Below are 26,349 nucleotides of genomic sequence, written 5' to 3'. Positions count from 1 at the left end.
AGCCATAACAAGCAAGGTTCTCTTTTTAATAGAAAAGATGTCACAACGTGTCCTGTGATGCAGAGATTGAGAAACCGGTCGTGATCAAACAGCCTGGAGTTCTGAGCCAGCTGTTGCTCCTCCACATCTCCCACACGCAGGAACGGTGGTACCTGAGAGTCTAAATGATCCCAGCTCCCACCTCATGCCCAAAGGAAAGTATGGGGTACCCAGCATATGGGCCACTCTCACTGCAGTTCTGACCCGATTTCCCTTTCCATTCCTCCAACTGAATCCACAGAACCCTTGGAACCACCTGGTGGTGGGAATGAAAGAACAGCTCAGAGAAACCAGCCTGTGGGCCACCTGCAAGTCAGCACCTAACACCTTCCTCAAGCCCATGTTCCTGCAACCAGGCACCCTTCACGCCCACCATCCAACCCCTTCCTCTGTCCAAAGGAAAACCTAGGGAGAACTAGCCTGTGGGCCATCCTCACCCAGCACCTAACACCTTCTTCCCCTCCATGTTCCAGCAACTAGGCCCACTTCCCCTCCTCCAACACTGCCACCATCATACCCACCCCAGGCCCCTTCCCGAGACCAAAGGAAACACTAGAGAAGCAAGCCTATGGGTTTCTCCAACAAAGATTTAATAAGAACACAAGTGGGGAAAGCAAGGAGCTATGATGCTGGACACCCACGCAGGGTCATCTGTGGGAAGGGTTGGGTGGGAAGGACTCATGGATGAAGTGTGATGCTTAGATGGGGCTGGCAGATGGGCCGGCCAGCAACACAGAGCCAGTCAGTGGCAACAGCAGCAGCAGCTAGCAGCTAGCGATGACAACGACTGTGAGGATTACTCTGAACCCAGGCCACGTGGGAGATGGTGAGGAACTGGGACAGTTCTCTGAGCAGCACATTGTTGTAGACAGCCATGTCCAGCAGCTCCGGGATAATGAGCCTCTGTGTGCCTCAGCATTGTGTCTGATCCCTGCCAACTCCAGCAGCCTGTGGGTCAGGACCTCCAGGCTGGTGGTCAGGAAGATGGGTACCTTTTCTTTCAGCAGCAGGGGCATGGCCACTCTCAGGGAGATGGTGCTAGACCAGGCTCACTGAGGTCAGCCCGGCTCTGGAGGTGCAGCAGCAGCGAGATGATGAGGATGACTGTGGACTTCGAGGGCTGCTCAGCCTGGTCCTGGACATGCTGGGCTCCACCTGGCCGTGCTCAATTGTCCTGCTAGGCCTTGGGCCTGGACTCTGACCCCAAGGCCCAGCGTCCCCCTGTGCGCCAGGCTGTGTATCCTAGCAACCTTCGAGTGATCTCAGAAACACTCTTGCGCTCCCATTGTGATTGATAATGTGAGTGAGTGTGGTGTGTGTGTGTGTGTGGGAGAGAGAGAGAGAGAGAGAGAGAGAGAGAGAGAGAGAGAGGTTAATGTGTTTGTCTGGTTTGTATGTGCCTGTGTGTGAGTGTGTAAGTGCGTGGTCTCATTACTATTGATGATTTGTGTGTGTGTGTGTCTGGTGTGGGTATGTGAGAATCAATGGAATACACATTAAACACAATAAAAGACCTTTGGGGAAAGAAGGGGAAGAGCTGGAAGGAGATCAGGTTTAATGAAGAGTGGCAAATAAGGAGTGGTGAATTAGAACAAAGAAGTTTGGAAATGCTCCAGTAAAATCAGTTACTTAACATGGTATGTCTTGGTCAATGTCCTATGGCTGTAAAGAGACACCAAGACCATAAAAACTCTTACAAGAGAAATCATTTATTTAGGGGGGTGCTGGGATGTTGCTTATAGTTTAAAGGGTTTAAATCCATTGACAGCATGGTAAGAAGCTTGCAAGCAAACATGGAGCTGGAGAGGTAAACTGAAAGTTCTGCATCGGGATCTGCAGGCATCAGAAATAAATGCTGCAGAAGGCCTGTGTTGACCTTCTCTGATCTCAAGGCATACTGCTAGTGACACCCCTTTGGTCCAAATTAAACCCGAATCTGGCGTACTTTGTGTAACAATTAGGCCACATCTACTCCACCAAGGCCACATCTTCTGATCCTTTCCAAAAGTGCCACTGCATAGTGTCCCAATATTCAAATCTGTTAGCATATGGAGGCCATTCTCATTCAAACCACCACAGTATCTGGTTTTCTTTTTGAAAAAGTCATCACACGATTCCCACAAACCTTTAGAATTTAATCTCTGTATTTCTTGAAATGCACAAACACAAACCCAGCAATAGCACATGGAAAAAAATCCAGTAGTTGACTGAAGGATAACAGGGACTCTAGGGCATTATCAACAATGTATTATCTCATATTATCAGGATTTTTTTTAAAAAACAGGAGGACTTTTAAAAAGTAAACTGAACATGGGCTGGGTACGTGGGCAAAGTGCTTGTTTCACAAACATGAAGACAAATTCAGATATGCCAAACCCATGCAAAGCCGAGTATGGTGGCACACATCTGCAATCGTGTCACTCCTGTTGTCAGATGTAAGATGGAGAAAGGAGCTTTTCCAGAAGCTCATGGACCGTCTGTCCTGTCACACATGGAAATGAACAACAAAGAGATGCTCTTAAATAAGACGGGAGGCAAAATTGTCTTTTGATTACTGTGGGCCATGTTTACATAGGTTCTCCCACATGATGCACACACAGCATATACACAGAGGAATGCATATATATATATATGCATTATATATATATATGCATTATATATATATGCATTATATATATATGCATTATATATATATATGCATTATATATATATGCATTATATATATATATGCATTATATATATATATATATATATATATATATATATATATATGTTCATAAACCCCAAAACATCTCCACAAACTAATAATGTGGAAGCACACACTCTGGAGTGGTGAGGTTGAAAAACTGAGTTTGCTGCTTGGAAGATGAAAACCCAAATTGGAGCTTTACAGGATATCAGGCACACAGTAAGATGTAGATTAGCAAAGAGTTGAAAATAAAAAAGCAAGAGCTGAAAATATTAATCACAAAACAGTCATTCATGGCTTTATTATGTGTTGAGAGGCTCACAAATTCATTTTGCAAGTATTGTTTAATTTTAAGCTTTTTCCAACTCTTCTGTTTGATTTGCAGGCTCCACACATATTCAGAACCAGACTATAAATGTTATCAATTTGTACAGAGAGAGAGAGAATTAAACAGGGAGTATGTAAAATCAGAAATCAAAAAGCATTGTGGTAAATTTTGGAAAGGGAACCACCAACCCTCGCTGTCTCAGCATTGTAGAGCCAAATGGCTTTTGTGGGGTGTGGCGATGGGTTCCAGGGCACCATGCCACTCTACCCCAGCTACTCTGTCCCTCCCAGCAGCCTCTCTCCTGTGACACTCTGGTGACACTCTGCTGTGAACTCTGCTCCAATAGCCAGCAACCACCACAACTGTCACAATTGCCACTAGTTATTGTGACAATTCCCACTAGCCCGACAAAATCAAAACTCTAGAAACTTGCAATTTGTCAATCAGATTTATATCAGTAAATTCTCACTCCATAAAACATCCACACAATAACTGTGCATTCTTTCAATAATGTTGAGAATTAGAGTCTATTTTCTAAATTTTGCAGAAAAAGAGACAGACTTATAAGAGTTTTCTATGTACCAGCATGAAGACTAGAATGTAAAAAAACCTGGATTGGGACCCAAAGATAACGGATCACGCCCACCCCCACCAAACACAATGGTGTTGGGAATACATGCCCTTAGTGGGGTTGGCTTCCTCTAATCCTATACTCTTATAAGTTGAATTGGCCCATAGGATCTCAAGAGAGCTAATACTTGCGGCCAAAAGAATCTCTTCTTATGGACTTGTTGTAGTAAAAATTTAAAAAAAAAAAAAAAAAAAAAAAGACTGCAACAGGTTCCAGCCCACTATTGCTCCATGCTTCCCCCAGCTCTCTGACCTGGGCAGTCTCTCCCATGCGAGTTCCGGAGCTGAAGGTTTTTATAGAACTATCCTAAATTCATCTCGAAGAATGGCGGTCTCCCTCTTGTTAGTGTCTCTCCCAACTGCCCCTCTGGTAGCTGGGAAACCCAGGAACTCTACTCACATTCTCTGTGGCCACCCCTTGGACTCAGTGGTGGCTACCCTCTCACAATTCCCTTGGCATTGAGTCACCGCGTAAAGGAAAACACCACACAATAAATTCTGATCCAATTGGCATGGTTAAAATTTACCCACTTAAATAAGTACAATTCCCTCCCTTATAAAAAATTCATAACAACCTGTACGCATATAGAGATGTGCTGAGAGGAAAGACTAAGTCTGCTTCCTCGGCCCCTTCCTCCTCTCTCGTTCCTGGTCTTTTCCCCGCCTACCCTTCCTTCTCATTCAATGGTAGGCTCAACACACCTTGTTGTATAATGACATCATCCTACATGGACTGACGAACTAATCGCTAAATGTCACGGTTGCTATTAAGGAGGGCATTAAATACCACAAATCAGAAACATACCAAGTAGATGTAGTTAACTATTGTTTTCATTTTTACGTGCCTTCACGTGGTGAAGAATATTAATTTTTCCACTTCAGTAATGCTGATGACTCGATAGCTTGATATATTCAAAGCTACGTTGGTACCCAGAGAAAAATACGTATTATATATAAAAAGATAAAACAAAAACTATTAATTAAGAATATTAAACAAACAAACAGAATGAAAAGAGACCAAGAGAAGCACAAGAATCAGAGGCCCACGTGTTCATACACTCAGGAATCCCATAAGTACACTAAAGTGGAGGCCATAATATATACACAGAAGACCTGGTGCAGCCACTGGCAGTCCCTGTGCGTGCTGCCTCCATCTTTGCAAGTTCATACGAGCTTTAATCCTAGTGATTTGGAGGGCCTTGTTTTCTTGGTGTCCTCTATCCAGAGCCTCTGGCTCTTACAGTCTTTCTGCTCCCTCTTCCACAAAATTCCCTAAGCCCTGAGTGGAGGAATTGTATGGAGGCATCCCATTTAGGACTGAGTGTTCCAAGGGCTCTCACTCTCTGAATAATGTCTGGCTGTGGGTCTTTGTATTTGTTCCCATCTCCGATAGGAGGAAACTTCTCTGGCAATGGCTGAGCAAGGCACTAATCTATGAGTAAAGCATTTAAAGACATGTTTTTGGTTGTGTGTGTATTTTGAGTTTTGAATTTGTTTGTGTGCTTTTAGAACAGTAGCACTCAGTTTGACCCTAGGAATCTGGGCTATCTAGTCTCAAGTCTGTGGTCACCCAGGCAGTGTCAGGTATGGGTTCCATCTGTGGTGTGTGCCTTAAGTCAGATCAGATATTAGTTGGTTACTCCCACAGGCTTTGTGCCTCCCTTCCCCGAGTGTATGTGGTAGGCAGGACACCATTGTAGATCAAAGGGTATGTGGTTGGGTTGGTGTTTATACTTCTTTTAGTGGTGTGCAGGGTCGGTGTTTACATTTCCCATTCAGTAGTGTGCAGAACTGAAGAAACTAGAACGTAGGAGTGATGGGGTCTCCAGGTAGGCACTAATTCGTGTGTTTCATGTTCAGTGAGTTGTGTAGACATTGTCTTCAGCAGAACAGTCTTGCCATTAGTTTTTGCAGAACAACCTAGATAGTCTTGGCAACAGCTTGGGTTGTTAGGGGATTTCCATGGGGCCCTTTTGTCCAACAACTCACTTAGACATAACATAATCTGGGGACTCAAAGCTTCATTTGGTGGTCAGAGACATCTATGGTGGCTCTGTCTCCCACATTGTTTGATGATTTCATTGAGATATCCTTGCTATACGTATTTATTTTAGGAAGCTTCTACTGTATTAGTTTTCCATACTACCCCTCAAATGGCCCTTAATTAGAGTTCTCTCATTTTCCACATTCCCTCCTACATCCCCTCTCCTACTCCTCCCCACTTGATCCTCTAATTCCAGCTAATGCATCCATCTATAACTATTAATTTTATTTCCCTTTCCTAATGAAATCTCTCTGTACCTTGCCTCTCCCCAGTCTCTTACTCTATATGTAAACTCTGTGGTTCTATGAATTGTATAATTATATATCATATTTGTCTTTCTGGGTCTCCAGTACCGCACACACGATGATTTTTTTTATAGATCCATCAATTTACCCGCTAATTTCATGATTTCATCTTTAAAGACTGAGTGATAATTCATTGTGTGAACATATCATATTTTATTTATCCGATCTTACATTGAGGGACGTCACTAGGATCTTTCCAATCGCTCACTGTTAGATAGAGAGCAGCAATAATCATGGATGGGCAGTTATCCCTGTGATAGACTGGGGCATCCTTTCGGTGTATGGATGGGCAATTATCCCTGTGATAGACTGAGGCATATGTTGGGTGTATGCCAAGAAGTGGTGGTATAGCTGGATCTCGAGGTAGATTTAGTCCCAATTTACTGAGAAACCTTCGGATTGCTTTCAAAGGCGGTTGAACACATTTTAATCCCACCATCAATGGAGGAGTGCTCCCTGTGTTCAACATCCTTGCCAACATGAGCTGTCACTTGTGTTTTTGATCTTAGCCATTCTGACTAGTGTAAAATGGAATCTGGGGTTGTTTTGATTTGCATTTCCCTGATGGCCAATGATGCTGAACATTTAAGCACTTCTCGGCCATTTGAGTTCCTTCTAGTGAGAATTCTGGTTAGATCTGTACCATTGGGTTGTCTGTTTTCTAGATATCCAGGTTTGTTTGTTTGATTGATTCTTTATATATTTTGAATCTAGGCCACTGGGTGGGCACATACCTTCCTAAATTGAAGAAAAGTCAATCTATCCACACTGACCATTTAAGTGGGTAACACTCATAAGAGAAGATAACAACTCAGTATTATGAGAGGTTACAGAGAGGGTACAATCTGATAAACTGACTCAGGCAAGCCTATTCCCTCCTTCCCACAAGTAACCAGTGCTTTTCCTTTTCTTTTTAACAAAGTATTTATTGTATGCATACCTGAGCAAATGTATGTGCACCACATGTATGTAGGAGCCTGAGGAAGCTGGAAGAGGCATGGATCTCCTGAACTGAAATTACCGATTGTAGCACTTTGCCACGTGTGTGCTGGGAGCTGAACTCGCATGCTATATAATAGCTACAAGTGCTCTTAACTACTGGGTCATCTCTCCAGCTCAGGAAAGGGAGTTTTACGACAGGAGGACTAGGCGGGAAAGCCATTCCTCTGGCCAAAAGTGTGGATTAAAGGAAGATGCTAGAGAATCAACTTATCAATACAGAAGGAAGTGTGGTCTAGTCTTGTTTTATTCCTTGTCCTTGGGTCATTTGCCAAACTGAAGAGTCTGTGAAGACTTGTTATGGAAAACCTTGGTGGGTACTAGGCACGTAGTAAGGAAGGCATCAGCAATAGGTCAATCTCTCTACTGGGAGCCGGGCTTGAGCAGGCAAAGTTAAATCAGCCTCAAGCGCATGCGCACTGTTCCAGCCAATCAGAGACGCACATACGCCGGAAGGCGGGGCCTAAGCTACTAGCGGCTATTGGCTGTGAGGAAAAAGAGGTTCTGTGGAGAGGGTGAGGAAGCTTCAGAGGAAGGTGACTCAGAACTACGGACTCAGAAGTACTGACCCTAAGGCAGTGGTAAAGGACCCTGTGGGAAGAGGACTGAGGGTAGGGTTGATTCAAAGCTGTGGCAAAGGACCCCGGGGTAATGGAAGTGATGCTGCTGCCCTTGATTCGAGGCCGTTGAGGGAGGAGGCTGGGGATGGGGAGCAGGTGAGAAAGAGGCTAACCTGTGAGGTTATGTTCTGGAGTCTCACTACAACCTGGGACTGGACGAGGCCCCCGAGGATGTTGTGGAGAGGGACCTGAGGGATAAAGTCCCGGTAGGACTGAGCAGGAGTGTGTGGAGGGTGGCAGGTGAAGTGCTGGGTACCTACAGGCCGACCCTTTGCCTGCCACTAGCTTTCATGGGTCGCTGGATGCCCTGAGGTGCGCCTAGATTCTATTTGGGGAGTACACTCTCAAAGGAAGGTGCCGCCTACAGGCAGAAACAGTTCTTTTCATACAGTGACAGTGTTTCTGACCAGATACTAGCACCAAGTATCCGGAGAGAGGGGGTGGGACGCTGGCTTATGTCGCCTGAACTGTGAGGAGCAGAAGGAACTAAGGATGGGGTGGGGGTAGGGTAACCCCCCATTTCGCCCTTGGCCCAGGAAGGATGGGACTGAGGGGCTGGGACAGGAGACCCTTGCAGGTTTCGGGAGAGGGGGGTGTTGGATTCTGTTTTTGTTTGTTGACCCCTTCCTGTTCCTCCAACACAAGTAGAAAGGGACACTCAGGCCTAACTCCGTGGAAACCTGATACCCGTTCCCGTGGCTTTCATTTAACTTTTCCTGATACCTATAACGTATCTTTGCACATACAATGTTCATGATTCCTGTCTAGCATAGGGAGACTACGGTCATGGCATCCAAAATCAAGGGCAGACCTCCCAAGCAACCAAAGGTGACTCCTGACCTGCCATCTGAAGATATACGGCAGCTACGTGAAGATAACCCAGGTACAACACAACAGGGTGGGGGCGGGGTGAGGGAGGAGGCACCCAGAATGTAGATCAGTTGCTTAAGGAGCAAGAGGCTCTAGGTTCCTTTCCCAGCACTGCCTAAGACCAGATATGGTGGCCCAAGCCTCTAATCCACAGGAGGTGGGATCAGGAAGATCAGAAGCACAGGGTCATCTTCACCTACACAGCAAGTTCAAGGCCAGCGTAGACCACAAGAGACCTCGTCGAAAAACCAGAAAAAGTCAGGATGCCAACAAGATAGTTCCTGCCCTGTCCTCAAAGTATATAGTCTGATGCAGTTAGGTGGAGTACGGGTCATTTATTGGGAAACACATGGCATTTCTAACATAAAAACTATTTTCAGAAAGCGTTTGTGGGACTTAAGGTTCCCAAGTGGTGTTCTTACCCTTTAGGGGAGCTGCAAGGGCCATAGAGCTTCTCAAGGCCTGTGCAGTTGCTATACCCAACAGGTCTCAGTAAGGACATGGTTTACAATGATGTAACCCTGGAGGCCCTGTGCATAATTGTCACCAAGGTTTCCTTAATTGTATCTCACCCCCACACACACACGATTCCGTTTATATGTGTTCTAAAAACTTTGATGTATATGTCTAGTGCAAACCCGCAGTGCAGGTATTTCTTCATGTAGGATGATCAAAATGACAGAAAATACTTGGAAGTCATTCTTTTTTCTTTCTTTTTTTCTTTTTTTTTTTTTTTTGTCAATGTAGGAAACACTCCAACCCTTGAAACTGAAGAGGAAAGCAGTTCTTCCCCTGAAATAGGCGGACCAAACCCAGGTGATATGTTAAAGGAATTTTCACGGCTGGTAATGTACTTCCACAAAGCACACTTTCTGTGTAAATTCTGAGGCAGAGGACACTCCTTTCCACAAGAGACATGGTGTTTTAACTACATTGGATTCAGATCCAGTAGGATTGCTTTCAGGCTAAAAATACAGACGATGGCAATAAAATATCCTGCTCTATCTTTAGGACCCATTAACAGTTTTATAAAGTTGTTTGCAATTAATGTACACCTATGCCAGGCGGTATTCACCAGTAGGTAATGGAAGTGCACTTCACAACTTGTTCTTGTACACTCCCCGTGACAGTGCTCTTTACTAATTCACTTTTATTTTTGATTGTGCATGTGACCTGAGGAGTATTGTGCTCACAAATGTTGGTTCTACTCTCTTTGTTTGCTTTGCTTTGCTTTGCTTTGGAGATCTCACCGTGTAGCCCTGGCTGGCTTCTAACTCAGTATCAGACCAGGCTGGCCTGCCTGTTGATTCACAGGGATCCATCGGCCTCTGCCCTGTAAGTGCAGGGTTAAGTTAAAGGCATGTACCACCAGGGCCAAAAATGGTGGGATTTTGTTTTGTTTTGTTTCACTTATTTATATACTGTGAAATCTCAGAAAAGTGGATGAAATTATCCATATTCCAGATTTTGTCACAAATAAATGACAAAATACACACACACAATGCAGAATTAAAGTCAAATGTTAATGTGTAAACACTGTATAATCAGAATGAGTCTGGCTCTGAGTTGCTATGTCAGATATTAGTCAGATGATCTGTGTTGAAGGTAAAACTCAGAAAAAGTCAGAACCCATTTATAGGTTTTGATATAATAGACTTCTGTTCGGAAGTTGTCCACGATTTATGACAGGGTTTTATATGAGTGGGAAACAACTTGCCTAGTATGTTCATCCTGGTTTCCATCCTCAGGATGGCAATAGAGTTATGCATGAGTCCATTCCTTTTGTTCCTTAAACTCTTCAAACTGTGCAGATTTCTGTTCTGTTTTTCTAAAAACCCCAAAGACTACATTAAATACAGTGTTTCATCTCACCATGCAATCATCTCTGAACATTTGAAGCCTATGTAAATGAAATGCTCTCACATTTTTCATAAATCTTCCCATCAGTTCTGCTTTATGTGTCCTTGAACTGGAAGATACTTTGTACATTGATTAAACTTAGACTGTAAATGATTTCTTACCTAGAAATTAAACAATACCTTGGAAAATATTTGTGTACATTTTGGAAAAATCTCTTTAGCTATGTTTTACTTTTAAAGTGCATGTATCTTTTTTTTTTTTTTCAAATTGCAGTGGTAGCTGCTATAAATTTCCAATGACAAGAAGGAGTGGCTTTTTAAAGGGTGGCTACATGTTGGTACCAAAGATTTCTCTAACAGGAGTGAAGTAGTATTTACCTTATTAATGTAACAATAAATATTTATAAGGATTTTTAATACAGGGAGTAGTAGGAAATCTCTGAAGGAAAGGAAGAGAAGCTGTGTGCTGAATGTAAGTAAAAGTGTCCACAACATTGAGTGGAAAATTAACCACTTCCTGAAAAGCCAGCATGAGCGAAGGTAAGACCCTTGGCTTTTCTAATTTATTCAGCTGTTAGTACCCGGGAATAAACCAGTTGCTAAGGACTAGCTGCTGTTTTACGTTTGTTGGAACCTCTAGTGAAATCTTCATATGTTTTGGGTATTTTTATAAAAAAAATAACTACTTTCAGACTACACTGCCACATTATAACCAGAGTATTGCTTAGCAGTCAGTAAAGATGACCTATTTTGTCTTGTCAAATTAGTACGATTGAATTTATTCACCATAAAGAATTTGTGTGTCACCCTTGAATGTAATGCCTGAGTTAACGTTGAGTATCCTAAAACACGTTCCATATAGCATATACTCAATTGTATGAGACAAAAAAACGAGATAAATCTTAGAGAAGAATAATCTATACACTTATGGAACCTAGTTGAGCCTTTAGTAAATTTAAAAATGCAAGAAAATATGTTGCAGCAAATATTAAAAATGGAAGGCATACCCCTGTACCAGCCCCCGTGCTCTCATTCTGAGGACACCGCTTTAGTGTGGAGACAAACGCACGGACTCTGTCACTCGGTCCACAATCCACCCTCTAATATATTTTCTTTCTTGGGCGGTCTTTCCATCCTGGGTGGATAAGAGCGCCCCGGTGTTTTCTTTCCTCCACCGCCCTGCACTAACATTACTCTAAAGCCTGATAGCTTTTCAAGTAAGTTTATATATTAAATTCTCAATCCACAAACCCTCTGCAGGATATGATTATACCCTAGGGACAAAGACACAAAGTGTCCTGCTATATAGATAAAAAGACCCATAGAATCCCGTAAGACTATTCATATCTACTTATCACCATTCCAGCCACCAGGATACAGGTCTGCTTTCTCCAGCTCCATCTTGATTTCCTTTTCCTTTCTCTCCTCCCTTCTGGTTTTCTAGCCACCCCCACCCCTGCCTACCTCTCCACTGTCTAATCATGTATCGCCTTGACATAAATCTACAAAAATATGTTTTGCCCTAAGTGAGGAAGAGTGAGTAAGCCTCTGCAGAATTCTCTAATGCTCATGCATATGCATCCTCACCAAGCCAATTCTTCAGAAGAAGAAAAATAAAGGAGAAGTTGTGCTTGTTGGGAAGAGGAATACTTGTGGGATGTTAGCCAAATACCAATTATAATTCTCCCTAAGTTTTATAAACCTAAGGTATTTGAAGTGACTTCTTCCTAAGCCAGTGGGAAGCACTACTGTTAGGGTAAAACCACATAATGGGCCTCATCTTCCGGTTCCCTGTCAGAATATTTTAGATGCCCTTTCCCAGTCCTCCATCGGTAGATTTAGTGAGGAGAGGTCAGTCAGGCCTTGAGTGAGCTTTCTTCATGTGGAGACAGAATATCACAGTGTTCACTGTTGTCTTCTACAGGCAGAGACATTACCAAGACTGTTCTCATCAGTTTTTGACTTTGGTTCTGATGTGGAATACAGATGTTGACCAAATCAAGAATCAGGCCGAAAAACTCTCTGTGAGTATCAGGCTCACCTTTGAAGGAGTCCATTGTGCCAGGACCAGGTAGCAGGAGAGGCTTCCTGCAGCAGGCCCACAGGGAAGGGACAGGACATGAGCTCAGGGAGACAAGGAGGGTGGTTGATGCAGTGAAGAGAATTGGGCCATCCTCCCTGGTTTGTTCTTCTTCCCTCCTGTGCAGAGATGACAAGGGTAAGGGGGTTTAGGAGCCAGCATGGTGGGCGTATCTGTCAGGGGATGAGCAGGTCCTTACTGTCTGCAGAGTGCAGGGGAAGGTATGGGATTGTGTCCTGAGGGGGGGCACTTCAGGATCCACAAGGTGCAGATGGCAAACAGTGGGAGGGCCCCAAGTAGCCTTCTGACACAGTGATCAGGGATGCAGAATGAGAGCAGTCCCTGTGGCTGTGGCGGAGCAGGTGGGGCCTTAGCTGTCCATGGTTGGAGTTCAGACCAGCCCTGTCCCAGAGGAGAAGAGGGAAAGGTCTCCATGCAGTGATGGAATGGTGATGGCAACCGAGTCACGGTTAACCTGGAGATGAGAATGGGGTTTTAGGGGCAGGTACTGGACTCACTGCTGTCTCTGGGGCTCTTTCTTCATGGGGGAGGATGGAGCAGCTCCGCCTGGAGATTCTAAGTTCCTAAGGTGGGAGAGCAGAGGTGGGAATACTGAGGGAGATGAAGATGCTGTTCTTCCCAGGTCAAGTCAGGAGCATGGTCTGTGGAATCCCACCCATTGGGTCCTATTCATGGTCTGAAGCATAACTTCAGAGTTAGTTATGCTAACTCTGAAAAGTAATTTACACCCGTGCCTCCATTTATTGGGAGAGGAAGGAGAGGGAGAAGTCCCTATTTCACAGAATGCTTTCAAAAGTCTCTTTTAGGTGTACATTCTGAAATTGGTCTGAAGTAAGACTTATAGAATATAACCCTGTTAGCATGGCACTGTGTGCAAATAGAGTGGGTTCTTTTGTGGGGACTTGACAAATTATGGGGACAACTCAAGGTAGGCTCTAAAAACCCTGAGAGTGAGGCAGATTTGGGGGCCTCTAGTAGGTAGGTTTTCCAGTCTTCGGGAACTAATCGCAATATTTTGAGTACTGTAAAACAATATTCCTAGGAAGCAACTGGAATGTCATAATGTCAAAAATACTTTTTTCAAACTATGGTGTCTAAATGAAATATTTAATTATTTTTGGCAAGCTGTTCATTCTAATGAAATGTTATGTATGGCTTTATGTTTGTAGAAAATTGTTGACGAGCAACAAAAGCTATTTGAACAATTTCAAAGAATTCAAAAGCGGAAAATAGAAGAATTTAAGGAGTTATGTGATCGACATGTGAAGGTGTGCTGGACATCTTGTTCAGAGGGAAAATAAAGATATTGGCTCTCTTTCCTTCCTTACTGACATAGGGATTATACCCATAAATTTCCTCGTTCTTTTTCTTTTCTACTTCTTCTTCTTCTCTTCTTCAACAGTGTTACCATGCCAGGTAAACCTAACTACTAAATGAGCATCTCCTTTCAGAACTCATTCATGGTGGTGGGTTCCTTTCAAAGAGAAGTTGGTACATTGGTTTCAACATTACCCAGAGTAATACTTACAGAGTTTGGGGAAACGCTGAATTTTATAGCATGGCTTTCTCCCATAATCAGATTCCATCTGCATAGTGACAAGTCAAGGTAGGGAGTCTGTACATCCTTTGTTTCTTGACTCCTTGTGCCTTTTTGCATTATTGGACTGTAATTACATTCTTTTCCTGTGGACAATTAGAATGGTAAGACAAAGCCCGCAAGCATGATGGAGCAAAACAAAAAGTGAAGGTAACAGTTAGCATATTGAGAATTATCTACTGTTTTAAGTACATCCTATCAAATCCTTCTCAGCCTCATTGAACATGGCCAAGTACATTCATGTAGTTATTCTGGGATTAATGAATTCTTGTATGCTCAAATTCATTTTCTGAGTTGTTGTTTAATGCCTGCTGTTCCTGTTAAATTTCCTTCATCCAAGCTAATTGATATAGGTCCAAGCAGCCTTCCAAGAGTCACAAGAATTCACTCTATGTTTTATAATACTTGATGAACACTGGGATATGTGTGTGCAGAACAGCTAATTCAAAGTGCTTCTGAATAGTGGGTATCAGGCTGTATGTAGTCCTTCTGGCGGGGAGGCAAAGCTTTTCAAAAATCACACTGCAGGTTTGAGGTAGCTGTTAGTCTGATCCTCATTCAGGGCTGCACTTCCTGAGTACTCTCCATTCTCTAGGTATGATAACAGTGTGTACTACAGAGGCCTCTCATCCCTCATCCTGCCTTCCTCCCACTTTCTCTCCCTCCCCACTCTTCCTTTCTTGTCCTTCTCCTCTGTCATCATCTTTAACTTCATCGTATTGTCTTCCTTCCCCTCTTTCTCCCCGTACCCCCTTCAGTGTGTATGCATTTACTATTCTGCCTGTGACATTCAGTTATTATAGCCGGACTGCATATTATAGCATCCCCATACAGCTGTACTACTCCTGTCTCTTGCTTTCCTGCTGAAACACTAATCTTTCTACGGAGACATAGGCATTAAACTTCATTTAACCTGCATAGCTCAGCAAGTTGGTCATAAACTCTGATGCTAAAGTTTTGTGTTACTTCTGGTTCTGCGTTCACTTGAGTTACTAAAATATGAAAGAAATCATTTAATAATGGTTTTATACTTTTTATACCATATATCACAAGAGTTTGTTTATAAACAGTATCTCTCTAAGTAGTCCCGGATATCTTGGAATTCACCACATAGTGGCTTTACTTGAATTCGTAGCGATCCTCCTGCTGCTAGTTTCGAGTGATGTAATTACAGGCACATATCACAAGGGCTCTCTGCTTAGTACAACAGTTTTGATGTAGTGTGTCCTAATCCATTCATTGCTGAACTTTCAGTCCTGGTCATAAACATGAACGTAGATATCATGATCACACAAAATTCTGTGTCTCCACTTGTCGCCATACTATACTCAGCAATTCAGTTCCATATTTCTGTGAAGGACATTTTGATTTCCATAGAGTATACAGTGTACTTTTAATATAGAATGATTAATACCTATGCCATTTATTGTAATACATACTGTTTTTGAAGTGTAACTGTTCCCAGGTGCGAACGGAGATGACCAGTGGTTGCTTCTACTTCAAACATGGCTTTTGGTTTTTAGAATCTACAGGCTATTAAGCGTTGTCGCCGAAAAGCTATTGTTGAGGAAGCCAGGAAACAAATGAACTCCTTGGAAAGGAAACTTACTGAAAAAACTGTAAGTAGAATAATTTTGAACTGGAGTGTTGGGATTAATTTGAGCACTAAATGTTTCTCTCCTAAAATGCATGTCACATCTACAAAAATATTAATTAGGCCTGTGATAACTTCAAGGTTCATGTAAACCAGCAGGAAGAAAAGGAGGGTGTTCAACCATCTCTTCTGTCCCTGCTATTCTCATAATGCCTTGAAGAAAGAAGCTCAACCGCCATAATCAAAACGTATGATAGGAATGTTTGCTTGACCTAAGGAGACATGAACCAGCAATTGCAGTGATTATAAATTCCTTGTTCACATCTGTGAGGTGTCAGAAAAACTTGACTGAGAATGTTTTGTTTTTGAAATTTCCGGCACATGTAGTCTGAAATCATCAGGGACATATGAGGTCTCCTGTACAGTTAAAGCTCCTGTCCTGTGATTTCCTGTATGTATATCCTGGGAAATCTTTACTTGGGAGCATTTGATTTAATAAGCATGAGATTGTTACAGACTTGTTGGGATGAGTCGTTTAATTGTATTCTGTGGTTCTCTGACGTTCCTGACGTTTCACCCCCTAGCAGGCAGAAACGGCCCCGTGGGATAGTGGGAAGTGGAGGTGTGCTATCACCTGCGTGATCCTGCATGGACCCAGGTGTAGTCCAGGCCACTTGTCCCATTGTGCCCAGTTGAGTAGAAGCATTGAACACAGACTGGGTTCAGACTCTCCCATTTTCTACAAGTGGAACTGCATTCCTCCAGTGGGAATGAGGGCTTCCCTGCTTGGGTCACGTTACTGTCTAAAATTATTCACACCCACTTCCCCCTTTGTGCAAACTGCCTATGAGCCTGCGGGCCTTTAGGATTATTTCTTTAATAAAAATAATAACAATAATTTTGTTTTTTATTGTGTAGTATTATTTTCAGGTATGAATGTCTCCTACTTGAGATATTGTACATATCCTTACCAGACCTGAATATTCTACATAGTGTTTGCCCAATGGTGACTCTGTTTCATTCCTCCGTGTGTGTGTGGGGGGGATGGTGGGAATGTGAAATTTCTTTTGTGTGTGGTGCACAGAGGCACCTCCGTATGTAGGGGCCAGAGGTACTTCTGATACCTGGTTTATTTTATGGAACAAGGTCTGCCTCTCTGAAGGTGGAGCTCATCAACTGGCTTAGGGTGTTAGGTCATTGGGCTCCAGGGATCCACCTGTCTCTGCCCCCTAGTGCTGCTGGTCCACACACTCACTGCTGTGCTGAGATTTTCCTTTAAAGTTTTATTTTGGTTATTTTATCTATGTGGATCTGTATGTGTCTGTGTGTCTGTCTGTGCTTCTGCTGTCAGATGCCCACAGAGGGTGGCAGACACCTAGAGGGGGAGCGGTTGTGGGCCACACGATGGTTGTGGGGATTTGAACTCAAGTTTTCTACAGGAGCACCATGTGCTCTTAAGCTCTGACCCATGACCAAAGTCCCCGAGCTGGGGTTTTCAAGGGTATTCTTGGAATCTGAACTCAGAGTCTCATGCTTGTTCAGCAAGCATTTACCTGCTGAGCCTTGTCTCCCAGGCCCCATGGACATATTTCTTTCTTAGGCGTTTGAGCTCAGATATTTTTCTGTTGTTGTTGTGCCCTGTCCATAAGGGTTCTGCATACCTAACGTATTCTGTGACCCTTAGTATTACATTCTGCAGCATCTGAATGTGTGGCTGTGTGTCTGCCTGCCTGGGTACAGTGCAACTCCTATGACAGTGTCCGACTCTGCTGGGAGCACCAAGGTACTTCACCCACGGATCCAGGGAAATTGGAAGCCATAACAAGCAAGGTTCTCTTTTTAATAGAAAAGATGTCACAACGTGTCCTGTGATGCAGAGATTGAGAAACCGGTCGTGATCAAACAGCCTGGAGTTCTGAGCCAGCTGTTGCTCCTCCACATCTCCCACACGCAGGAACGGTGGTACCTGAGAGTCTAAACAACCCTTTCACTATACCCATACACTTAGGGACTCCTCACTTAGCTCCCTCAACCAGGACTGGAGATATCTAATTGTCTAAATGACCCTTTCACTACCTGCAGAGCCACAGGCTCCCCCAAGCTGCCACAACCAGGACAGGAGACCCACACAAGTGCACTGTAAGCTGTCTCTGTGGCTCAGCACAGGCCAGATCCTTCCCGAGGCCCTTAAGCTAGCACAGGTAGACTGTCCTCAGAACCCATCTTCTTTGAGGCAATGACATGTGCCCTGGGTGGCACCTGCTGTAATCATTCTTCCTTGTGCACTGGAGTTTGTGGTCCATGAGGAAACTCTTTTCTGACTTGCACTGTTTTTAAATATACTGGCAATAAACTGCCTGGCATCAGACCCCCTGAAGTTCGATCCCAGCTGACAATGTTGACCTGTACCGAGTTTTTATTCTCACCTTTTTGCTGAGCACTGCTTGCGGGGACACCTACTGAGACCCCCTCACCACTGTCTGCTGTACAAGCCAGTCACACTGCATATCCAGAGGTAAAGTCACGGGCAGTTTGTGACTGACATGTGAGCTGGTGAGTTTTAGAGCTCACAACTGTCGCTAAAATATCTACTCAGTCATGAAGGTAAATTGTCTGAATGCTGGGCAGGTTGGGCACACAGCTGAATGTCATCCTTGTGTAGTGAGGCCACATCTGTCATACTTCACAGCGTAGCCCATAAGAAGAAGGGCTACAGCCCTTGGCCTTGCAGAGGATACAGACCAGGGATGTGCTCTTTTGGTCCTCCACAGAAGTAGGTTTTCAGGGAAATGATGCAGGAGTGGAACTGTTTGCACACAGGCCGAATATCTGTGTTAGAGGGGAACTATTGCTTCTCACTGAGCTCTCTTCTGTGCCTGCTGGATCTGCCCATCAACAGTGGTGTCGCCCTATTAGTACAGCAACGTAAGGGAAACTTCCTGGGAAACACGAAAATGCAGCAGTCAGCAGTATGGGAGTGTCAACTCTGGTGTTTGTGCAGATAATGTTGTTTGCTGCGGTGACACTGAAAATGTCCCGAGATGGAAAATCTGTCCAGGGTTTCAACGTGCATTTAGGGTAGGTTTTTAGAAGGCTCTTGTTTAATTTTTATTGTACCTTATTTTGTTAGTATATGTGGCTTGTCTGCATGTGTTCCTGTGCAGCTCGTGTATGGCTCTTGGCCCTGTCATCTACAAGAGGGTGCCAGATCCCCTGGTAACCAGACTTATCTATGGTTGTAAACTGCAATGTGTTTCCTGGGAATCTAACCTGGGTTCTCTGTAGTGGACCCAGTGTTTTTAATCACTGAGGGGGGGATGGTAAATAGATTATAAGATCCAGTGATAGTCAAAGACTAGAAGGAAATATTTTCTTAAATATAAGGGGCATATTGTACCAGTAAACTCACAACAATTATGCCAGCATGTACTACACCCATTAAGCTCATATCAGGGAAGATCACAGCCTGGAGTGCCCTGGCGGGCATGAATTTTCATGCCTAACTAAGGATCTGTTGGTAACTGTCGTTTTTTTGTAGATGGAAAGTTAGCTTTCTTCATGGGTTGGCCCACACAAATACCACATTCAGAATAATTTTAAAGTCAAATGCCACAGTAAGATAGTGTAATGAAACATGCAACAGATTGGCTAAAAGTGCAAAGCTGACCTTGTAAACATCTTTGGAGGACCCGGAAATGAGAACTTTTGTGATGAGGGTGTACTTGTCACCATAATGTTGGAAATCTGTGTGGTGTGCCCTTAAAATATAGTCAACTTTTTGCCTACAGGGTCCCTAGCCATTCTAGCCCTGGTTGTTTAACTAGAAGAAAGGAAAACAAATAGCTACAAAGAGATCCAGGCAAAGATACAGTAAATTTAAGCAAAGCAATAATAATAGTAAACAGAGGTTGAAATTTTGAAAATAGGACTGGAACCTGAGCGACGAAGCTAATAGTCTGGGGGCTGCGGTCATTAATTCACATGTTCTGCTGGGTTTCTATCTCTTGGCTGTCTTTTGTTTTGAAAGTCAATTGCATCTGGCTCAGCTTTCTTTTCAACATTGTTATTTAATTCCTTAAAGAAACAATAATTCTACACAATCATTCAGTCACACAAATATGCATTCATTTTCAGATATTCTATACAAAAACACCAAATATGTTGTTATTCATCCTCATACATACAACAAATATATATTTACCCATTCACAGTCATGCATTCACATTCATTCATGAATATACCAAAAACATATACATTCATTGATATATATTCACACACTGTCACATATTTTGACACAGTAATATGCATTCATTAACAAGCATACTAAAATTCTGAAACAGGCATTCACACAACAAAACACATTTTCAATGTATACTAGAAAATGTATACTAAAACTCAAATATACATATTCATTAACATTAGTACATGCACACCCATCTCTCATTTGCTCCTGTGTTAACAGATTGACTAACATGTACTGACACACAACACAAACTCAAAACTTTCACACACCAATATACAATCACTTATGAGTTTGTACAAATAAAAAAAAAACCTGATGAACTGGACACTCAAATCACTGACATACTCACACATACATATTCATATATTCACACACACACACACACACACACACACACACACACACACACACATACAAACTGACACGTTTGATATTCTAGGTCAGATACACTATGTCCCTAGTGTATTTCCAGACATCCTGGGGCCTCAGGTCCTGCCTGCTGCCCAATGCCCTCCTTTCAAACCCTAAAATTCCTGGAGCCTCCCTGAGTTCCCTGGGAAACAAAGCAAGCACTCTCTCTCTCTCCACCCATACAGCACCTGGTCACCTAACTCCCACTCGCCCAGGAAACTGCATAGCCACTCATGGGCTCCTTCTTCCCCACCCCACCCCAGCATCAGAAGAAGCCAGAAACAGCTGGAACATTTATTAAGTTTATTGAACAGAAACATTTGCTGAAACTATTAAAGAGAAAGGGGAGGCAACATAGGAATTCTTCACAACCACTAGAAGCAACAGGTTCTGGGCCACCCACCCTCTTGGAGCTTCTCAGAAGAGCCTTGTCTGCCCACCACACTGGGATCCCTCTGCATTTTCTCCTTTCCCAAGGGCCCACAAGCTACCTCTTATCATTTCCTCACTCTTTTGGGAACTCTCACAAGGGATTACCACTGTAGGGTGGCCCTGCCCTATTCTGGCACAAGATAGTCACAAGACACTGCAAAGCACAGCAAGAAATACCCCACCAACCCAAGGAATGAGTCACAAGGAACAACAGGAGCAAAACAGCACAGCACAGTCCCCAGGCCCCACCTGTGCCCAGTTCAGGTCTTCCTGTCTCAGATTAAAGTCAATCATAAGATGAGCATCAGCCAGTCCCTTGGCAACATCCATGTTTCCTGTTGACTGCTAAGACTGGGCTTGGGAACTTTGGGGCGCACCTGGTCAGGTTAGAACACACACACATACACATCTGCAGGAGAACAAGCAGCAGGCAGCTGTCCTGGACACCAGGAAAGCTGAGGAGGAGTTCACAACACCCGGTGGGTGGGTGAACAGCTAGACTGGTGCAGAAGCTCGAAACACATACCAGGGTGTAGAAGTGGCTGACCTCTTCTAGTCAGAGCCTCCAGTTGCCCCCGTTAACACACACCTCACTCAAGGCTTTGTACAGGAGCAACCAATGGTGGATAAGCACAAAGGGGGGAGGGGACTCACTGGACAGCTGGGTCACTATGAGGTTAACAGATAAGGGGCTGGGGTTCCAGAGCAGGGAACAGCCTGTCTCTGGACTGCAGTGGGAGGGGGGAAGGAGAAGAGGAAGGGGCATCCCTGTTGGAACACTCAGGCAGTAGGCAGAACCCTTGAGATGGCTGGCCTCTTCTGTGTCATCCACCCATTTGGTATGGGTGGCAGATGGAGGATGGCCCCTCGCCAGTGCAGCCAGGCCACCCTCCCAGGTTGGCAGGGTTTGGGGCCAGCCTTGGCAGAGCTGGACTCACCCAGCTCTCTCTGCTTGCTCTCTGCATTCTCCTGGACAAAAGAGAGCAGAACAAACTACGCCCCTCCCCAACCCCCCCCCCACAGTCCTCCTCCTGCTCTTCCACCTCCTCTTTGTTCACACAAAGCCTGCCCTTCACACTCCCAGGCCCTCAGGCCAGCTGAGGGCATTAAGCCTATAGTGCCATGTGCCCCAGCCTGGGGCTCTTCTCAGGCACAGATGTCCTGTCAGGGTGCCAAGAAGGAAACTGTCTAGTGTTGGCACTTTCCCCTCCTCCCCCAGTCCCTTGGGTCCAGAGAGCTGGGGTTTCACAGGGGTGAGGGGATTTCACTCACGAAAGGACTCAATGGTGCTGCCCTTGTGAGGCTCCCCTAGAGCAGTGTAGATGATCCTTAAGACAGGCTGGATTCTGCGGCCTCCTCTCCTGGGTACTGCCTCCCTGCCTAGCTGCACTTGCTCCCAGACATTGGTATCCTCTACCCAAGACAAACCTGTGGCAGGTTCCTCCACACCCCGTATGAACTTGAGGTTGCTAGATGTCTTTGATCCATGACTCTCTTCTGTCTTTGCTTTGCTGATGCCCCACACATCTTAGCAGTTCCTTGAGGCTTCCTTCTCTGCGATATCTTAGAGGCCTGTGTCTGGTCATGGAGTTGATTGGAATGGACTTTTGCTTGTTAGGGTTTTCTCCAACTGGTACTGGCTTAGGGGACTTGACTTCTGCCTGGTTACATTGACCCTGTGCCTTTCTACGGTCCCTGTGATTTCTCTGAGCTGTTCTTTCCCCTCCTTCAAATATCTTTTTTTCTCCTTGGCTTACAGGAACAAGGATTACCCTGTTCCCTGGAGCCTACATGGTCTTGGGCTTGGGCTGGCTCTTCTCCCAGCTCCTGTTTCCCTTCTCCATTGCAGCCTGCCTCTTCTGCTTCACCAAGGTCCGGTTGGAAGGGTTAAAACAGTGTACTCTGATATGGCCATCTTCCCCACAACTATAGCAGAATGTGTCATAATTGTGCTTTCTTGTGCCTTGAGAACCATCTCTGGGCACACCTCCCCTTCGGTGCTGGCCTCTCCTCCGCTGGTGCCGAGAACCCTGGTGAGGCCTTGCCTCAAGAACACTGCCAAAGGCTGGAACAAATAGTGCCTTCTCCCTGCTGTCCATGTTAGAAGGACTTGGGCCTAACTCCAGCCCCTCGTAGCAACTCCTCTCTGGACCCCCAGTGGCCTCCCACTCTTCCTCCTCCTCACGGAAAAGCTTCACTAGGGCCAGGAAACCAGGTGGCCTTCTGCGCTGTTTCAGCATCTTAAGTTTCTCTCGAAGTTTTGCAGAAAGGATGGCCCCACCTAAGATTCGTTTCAGGCGGGTCTGATTCACATTCTTTCGAGATATTGCATTTTTCTCTAGAGCTTTTTGGAGCAGGGTCTCCAAACGCACCACAAAGCTAGAAATTTTTTCTCCTGGTTCCTGATAAGCCTTGCAAAATTTCAGCTGGGCCATTTTTCGGTTTTCCACAGACCCAAATACTTGCCGCAGGGCCTCGAGGCACTCCTTCGCTGTAATGGCAGCATTATTGGCACGGAGCACATTGACTACTTGTAGAGCAGGGCCTCTCAAGCATTCCATCAGCCTCTGCCTCTTTTCCACCTCAGGTACCTGCCACATCTGTAACATCTCAGTGGTGTGCTCAAGCCAAGAATCAAAGGCCAGTAACCCTGGAACTGATATGGTATTCCCAGAAAAGACTCTTAGTTCTCGGTACAACATTTGTTCTAGCAGAGGCTGCATCACTGCACCTAGAGTCTGAGCCCAGACCCAAAAATCTGCTGGTATAGTCGTTTTGGTAGGTGTCCCAAGGACCCTGTTCATGTCTGACACTGTGCGCCTCTCCTCTTCTAAGAAGTGATTCAGTCTATTAAGAAACTCATCATCTGAATTGGGGGGTTTCACTACCACTTCCCAGGGCCCACCCTTTCCTTCTATTTCCCTGGGCACCAAAGCATAGTCAAAGTCACGCACAAGTTCAACCAGAAAGGCCTGGGCATTTTCCTCCCTCCTAAACATCCTGCCGATGATCCTGTGTCTTCCCAGATGCTTGAGAGCTTCGTGCAGAGTCTCCTCAAACTCATCCTCACTACAGTCCTCCGGAATCCCCAGGATCAGCATAGACCTCTGGGTGTTCAGATGCTCCCCCCTACACCAGTCCTGCAACAGGTTCAACGGCATGGCCCCAACTTCAAGAGATTCTAATGTGGGGGAATGAGCAGGATGTGATGCACATAAATCTGGGGCAAATTCCAGGAGATCTGTAGCCCCTCCAGGTCCCTAGAGTCTGTAAATAGGGCGAAAGGAGATTAATGCGCCCCTGCCTCCCCCGGCCCCCGCGCGGGTCCCGGCTCCTACCCCACCCAACCTCCACCTGCCTCCAGCAAAGAGTCGTCTATAGCTCCCCAACCCTGCTTACTTCAGCCTGCTGCTCATCCTAAAGGCTGCAGCAGTCTCCGTGGATTGGGCCCACTGCAGCCCCCTCCCCATCCCAAAGGCTGAAGCAGTCCCACCCGATTGGGCAGAGGGGGCTGCCTGGGCCAGCCGCTTCCTCCTGGGATCTGGTACCTCTTCTTAAGGCAAGATGCTTCCTCATTCAGTTTCGCAGCGAGGTTCCCAGACTGCTCAAAGAGGAGGCGGGGTCGAACACCATTCCTTTCCAAAGTCTCTTGCCAGCTGCTTTGCTCTCTGGCCCTATGGTCCCAGCACGTCGTCCAATGCGCCGGCGCGACTCGCCACAGCTCTCTGCAGTGCCGACTTGGGGCGGGGGTGCTGTGGCGCTGGAGCACAGACCCTCCGCGTCGCCTGGGAGACAGCTGGTCCATTGGCGCATGAGGATCACACGACAAGTCTGTTGCCTAGGCCTTGGGCAACCTGGGGCCTTGGGTGACGTCACCTGCTGCTGCCCATCCCCCAACACATCCCCGCTCCCCCAGTATAGGGGACCCCCACCTCAGTACTCAGAGTCTGGGGTTTGTGAGTCAGTGTCCAGATTCCTACTGCCTTTGGCTGTACCCAGGTGACATTATCCTGAATGCAGGCCAGTCCCTTTCCCTCAAGAAGTCCTTCAGGACCACAGAGTGCTCAGGGGTCTCCACAGAAGGGCATCAGAAAGCTGTGGTGCCTCCTCTGCTCTGTCTACAAAACAAGAACAGGAAGCAGGGACTCCGAGGCTTCTTCTCCCTGGTGAGTCCCCTTCTACATCTAGTCCAGTAACAAAGCTTGTCAAGCAACACCTAGACTAGGTAGATAGATAACACATGAGCTCATATGAGCTAGTCAGAATCTAGTCAGAACAAAGAAAAGTCTATAGGGATCTTTGCTGTTTGGTCCCCGACAACAGGAAGATTAACAAGCAGAAGATTGCCAGTGAGTTCTGTGCCATATCCCTATACAAACTGAGACCAGGCTGGATGAGTAAACAAGTCACCTCCAACCCACCACTCCCCACGGAGTATGCACCATCTGGGTAATGACAGTCTCAGGGAAGGGGCTGCGGGTATATTCACCCCCATCGGACCTGCATGCTTTGCTACCCTTGGTGCCACTGGCTAGCTCACAGAAAGGTGGCCCAGCATCAGGCCGGCCTTTCCTATTCTGCCTGCTGTATATCCAGGGTCTTGAAAAGCTGCTTCTGTAATATGAAACCCAAACCCTTGGGTCTGTTTTATCCTCAGGCTTCTGATACCCTTATTTTTGTATTTGGCAGGGAATGGGGATGGAGGGAAGGGCAGGGAGACAGTTGAATGAGGGATGTTTGACTAGACTTAAGGCAGAATATCATATTGTCTGTGTATTCTGTCAGTTCTATCCTAACCTTGTGCTTCTTTCCAGCCACATGAAATGGGTCTGTGATGTTCAGTTGGAGGTTAGTTGTTTACTCAAACAGCCTGGTCTCAGTTTGTATAGGGATATGGCACAGAACTCACTGGCAATCTTCTGCTTGTTAATCTTCCTGTTGTCGGGGATCAAACAGCAAAGATCCCTATAGACTTTTCTTTGTTCTGACTAGATTCTGACTATTTTGTTGTAAACTTCTTATTCAATTTATGATTTGACTTTATGTGTAAACCTGTGATGAGCTTTTTACCATGTAATTATGTATTCTGAAAGATGTATAAGTGCTAAAGACAAAGAAAACCCCTTTGCTTAGAGAACTTTCATAGGAAACTTTTTAGAGAGAATTTAGAAATAAAAGCTAAATCACTTTTCAGTGTCCCCTTTTCTTCCTTCGACTTCAAGGAGCAGGCTGGGAGTTAGAGCTCTGCAGTTCCTGCAGAGATAGAACAAAGGTTACTTTACTTAACCTCCTGCTGTTTTACTATGAGGTGCTGAACACCAGAGACTGAAGTTTCTGGTCTCAGAGGAACTCAGAGAGGCAGATCAGCTACCACTGCAAAGTGACTTAGACTTAAGACAGATGGTGTTTTATTATTAAACAACCCTAAATATCTTACCCCAGACAATGCTTCCCCCCACCCCACCCCTGACTACCTTCAACAAAGAACCAGAAAGAACAGTTAGGGCATGGCTCCTGAAACTATTTCTTATCTTTAGAAATATTCAAGAACTTGGCAAACTTGTTGTCCTTTAGAGCAGCGAAAGGCT

At 45.0% G+C, this 26,349-nt stretch overlaps 2 protein-coding genes across 2 annotated transcripts; one reads left to right on the top strand and one right to left on the bottom strand.

The window, feature by feature from the left end:
• Positions 1-8,440: 8,440 nt before the first annotated feature.
• LOC308415268 (X-linked lymphocyte-regulated protein 3A-like) lies at positions 8,441-15,885 on the top strand (the record flags this gene model as incomplete). The annotated part of the gene is made up of 6 exons (XM_080910258.1): positions 8,441-8,537; positions 10,806-10,923; positions 12,308-12,407; positions 13,654-13,752; positions 15,605-15,700; positions 15,817-15,885. The coding sequence occupies 6 exons, from the start codon at positions 8,441-8,443 to the stop codon at positions 15,883-15,885; spliced, it is 579 nt and encodes a 192-aa protein (XP_080766384.1).
• A 6,663-nt stretch (positions 15,886-22,548) lies between these two features.
• PNMA3 (PNMA family member 3) lies at positions 22,549-23,922 on the bottom strand (the record flags this gene model as incomplete). The annotated part of the gene is made up of 1 exon (XM_080910257.1): positions 22,549-23,922. The coding sequence occupies one exon, from the start codon at positions 23,920-23,922 to the stop codon at positions 22,549-22,551; it is 1,374 nt and encodes a 457-aa protein (XP_080766383.1).
• Positions 23,923-26,349: the final 2,427 nt, after the last annotated feature.

This window comes from Micromys minutus (assembly GCF_963924665.1).
Source record: "Micromys minutus genome assembly, chromosome: X".
Classification (NCBI taxonomy): Eukaryota; Metazoa; Chordata; class Mammalia; order Rodentia; family Muridae; genus Micromys; species Micromys minutus.
The sequence above is the reverse complement of the archived record's forward strand: the minus strand, read 5'-3'. Positions and strand labels throughout refer to the sequence as shown.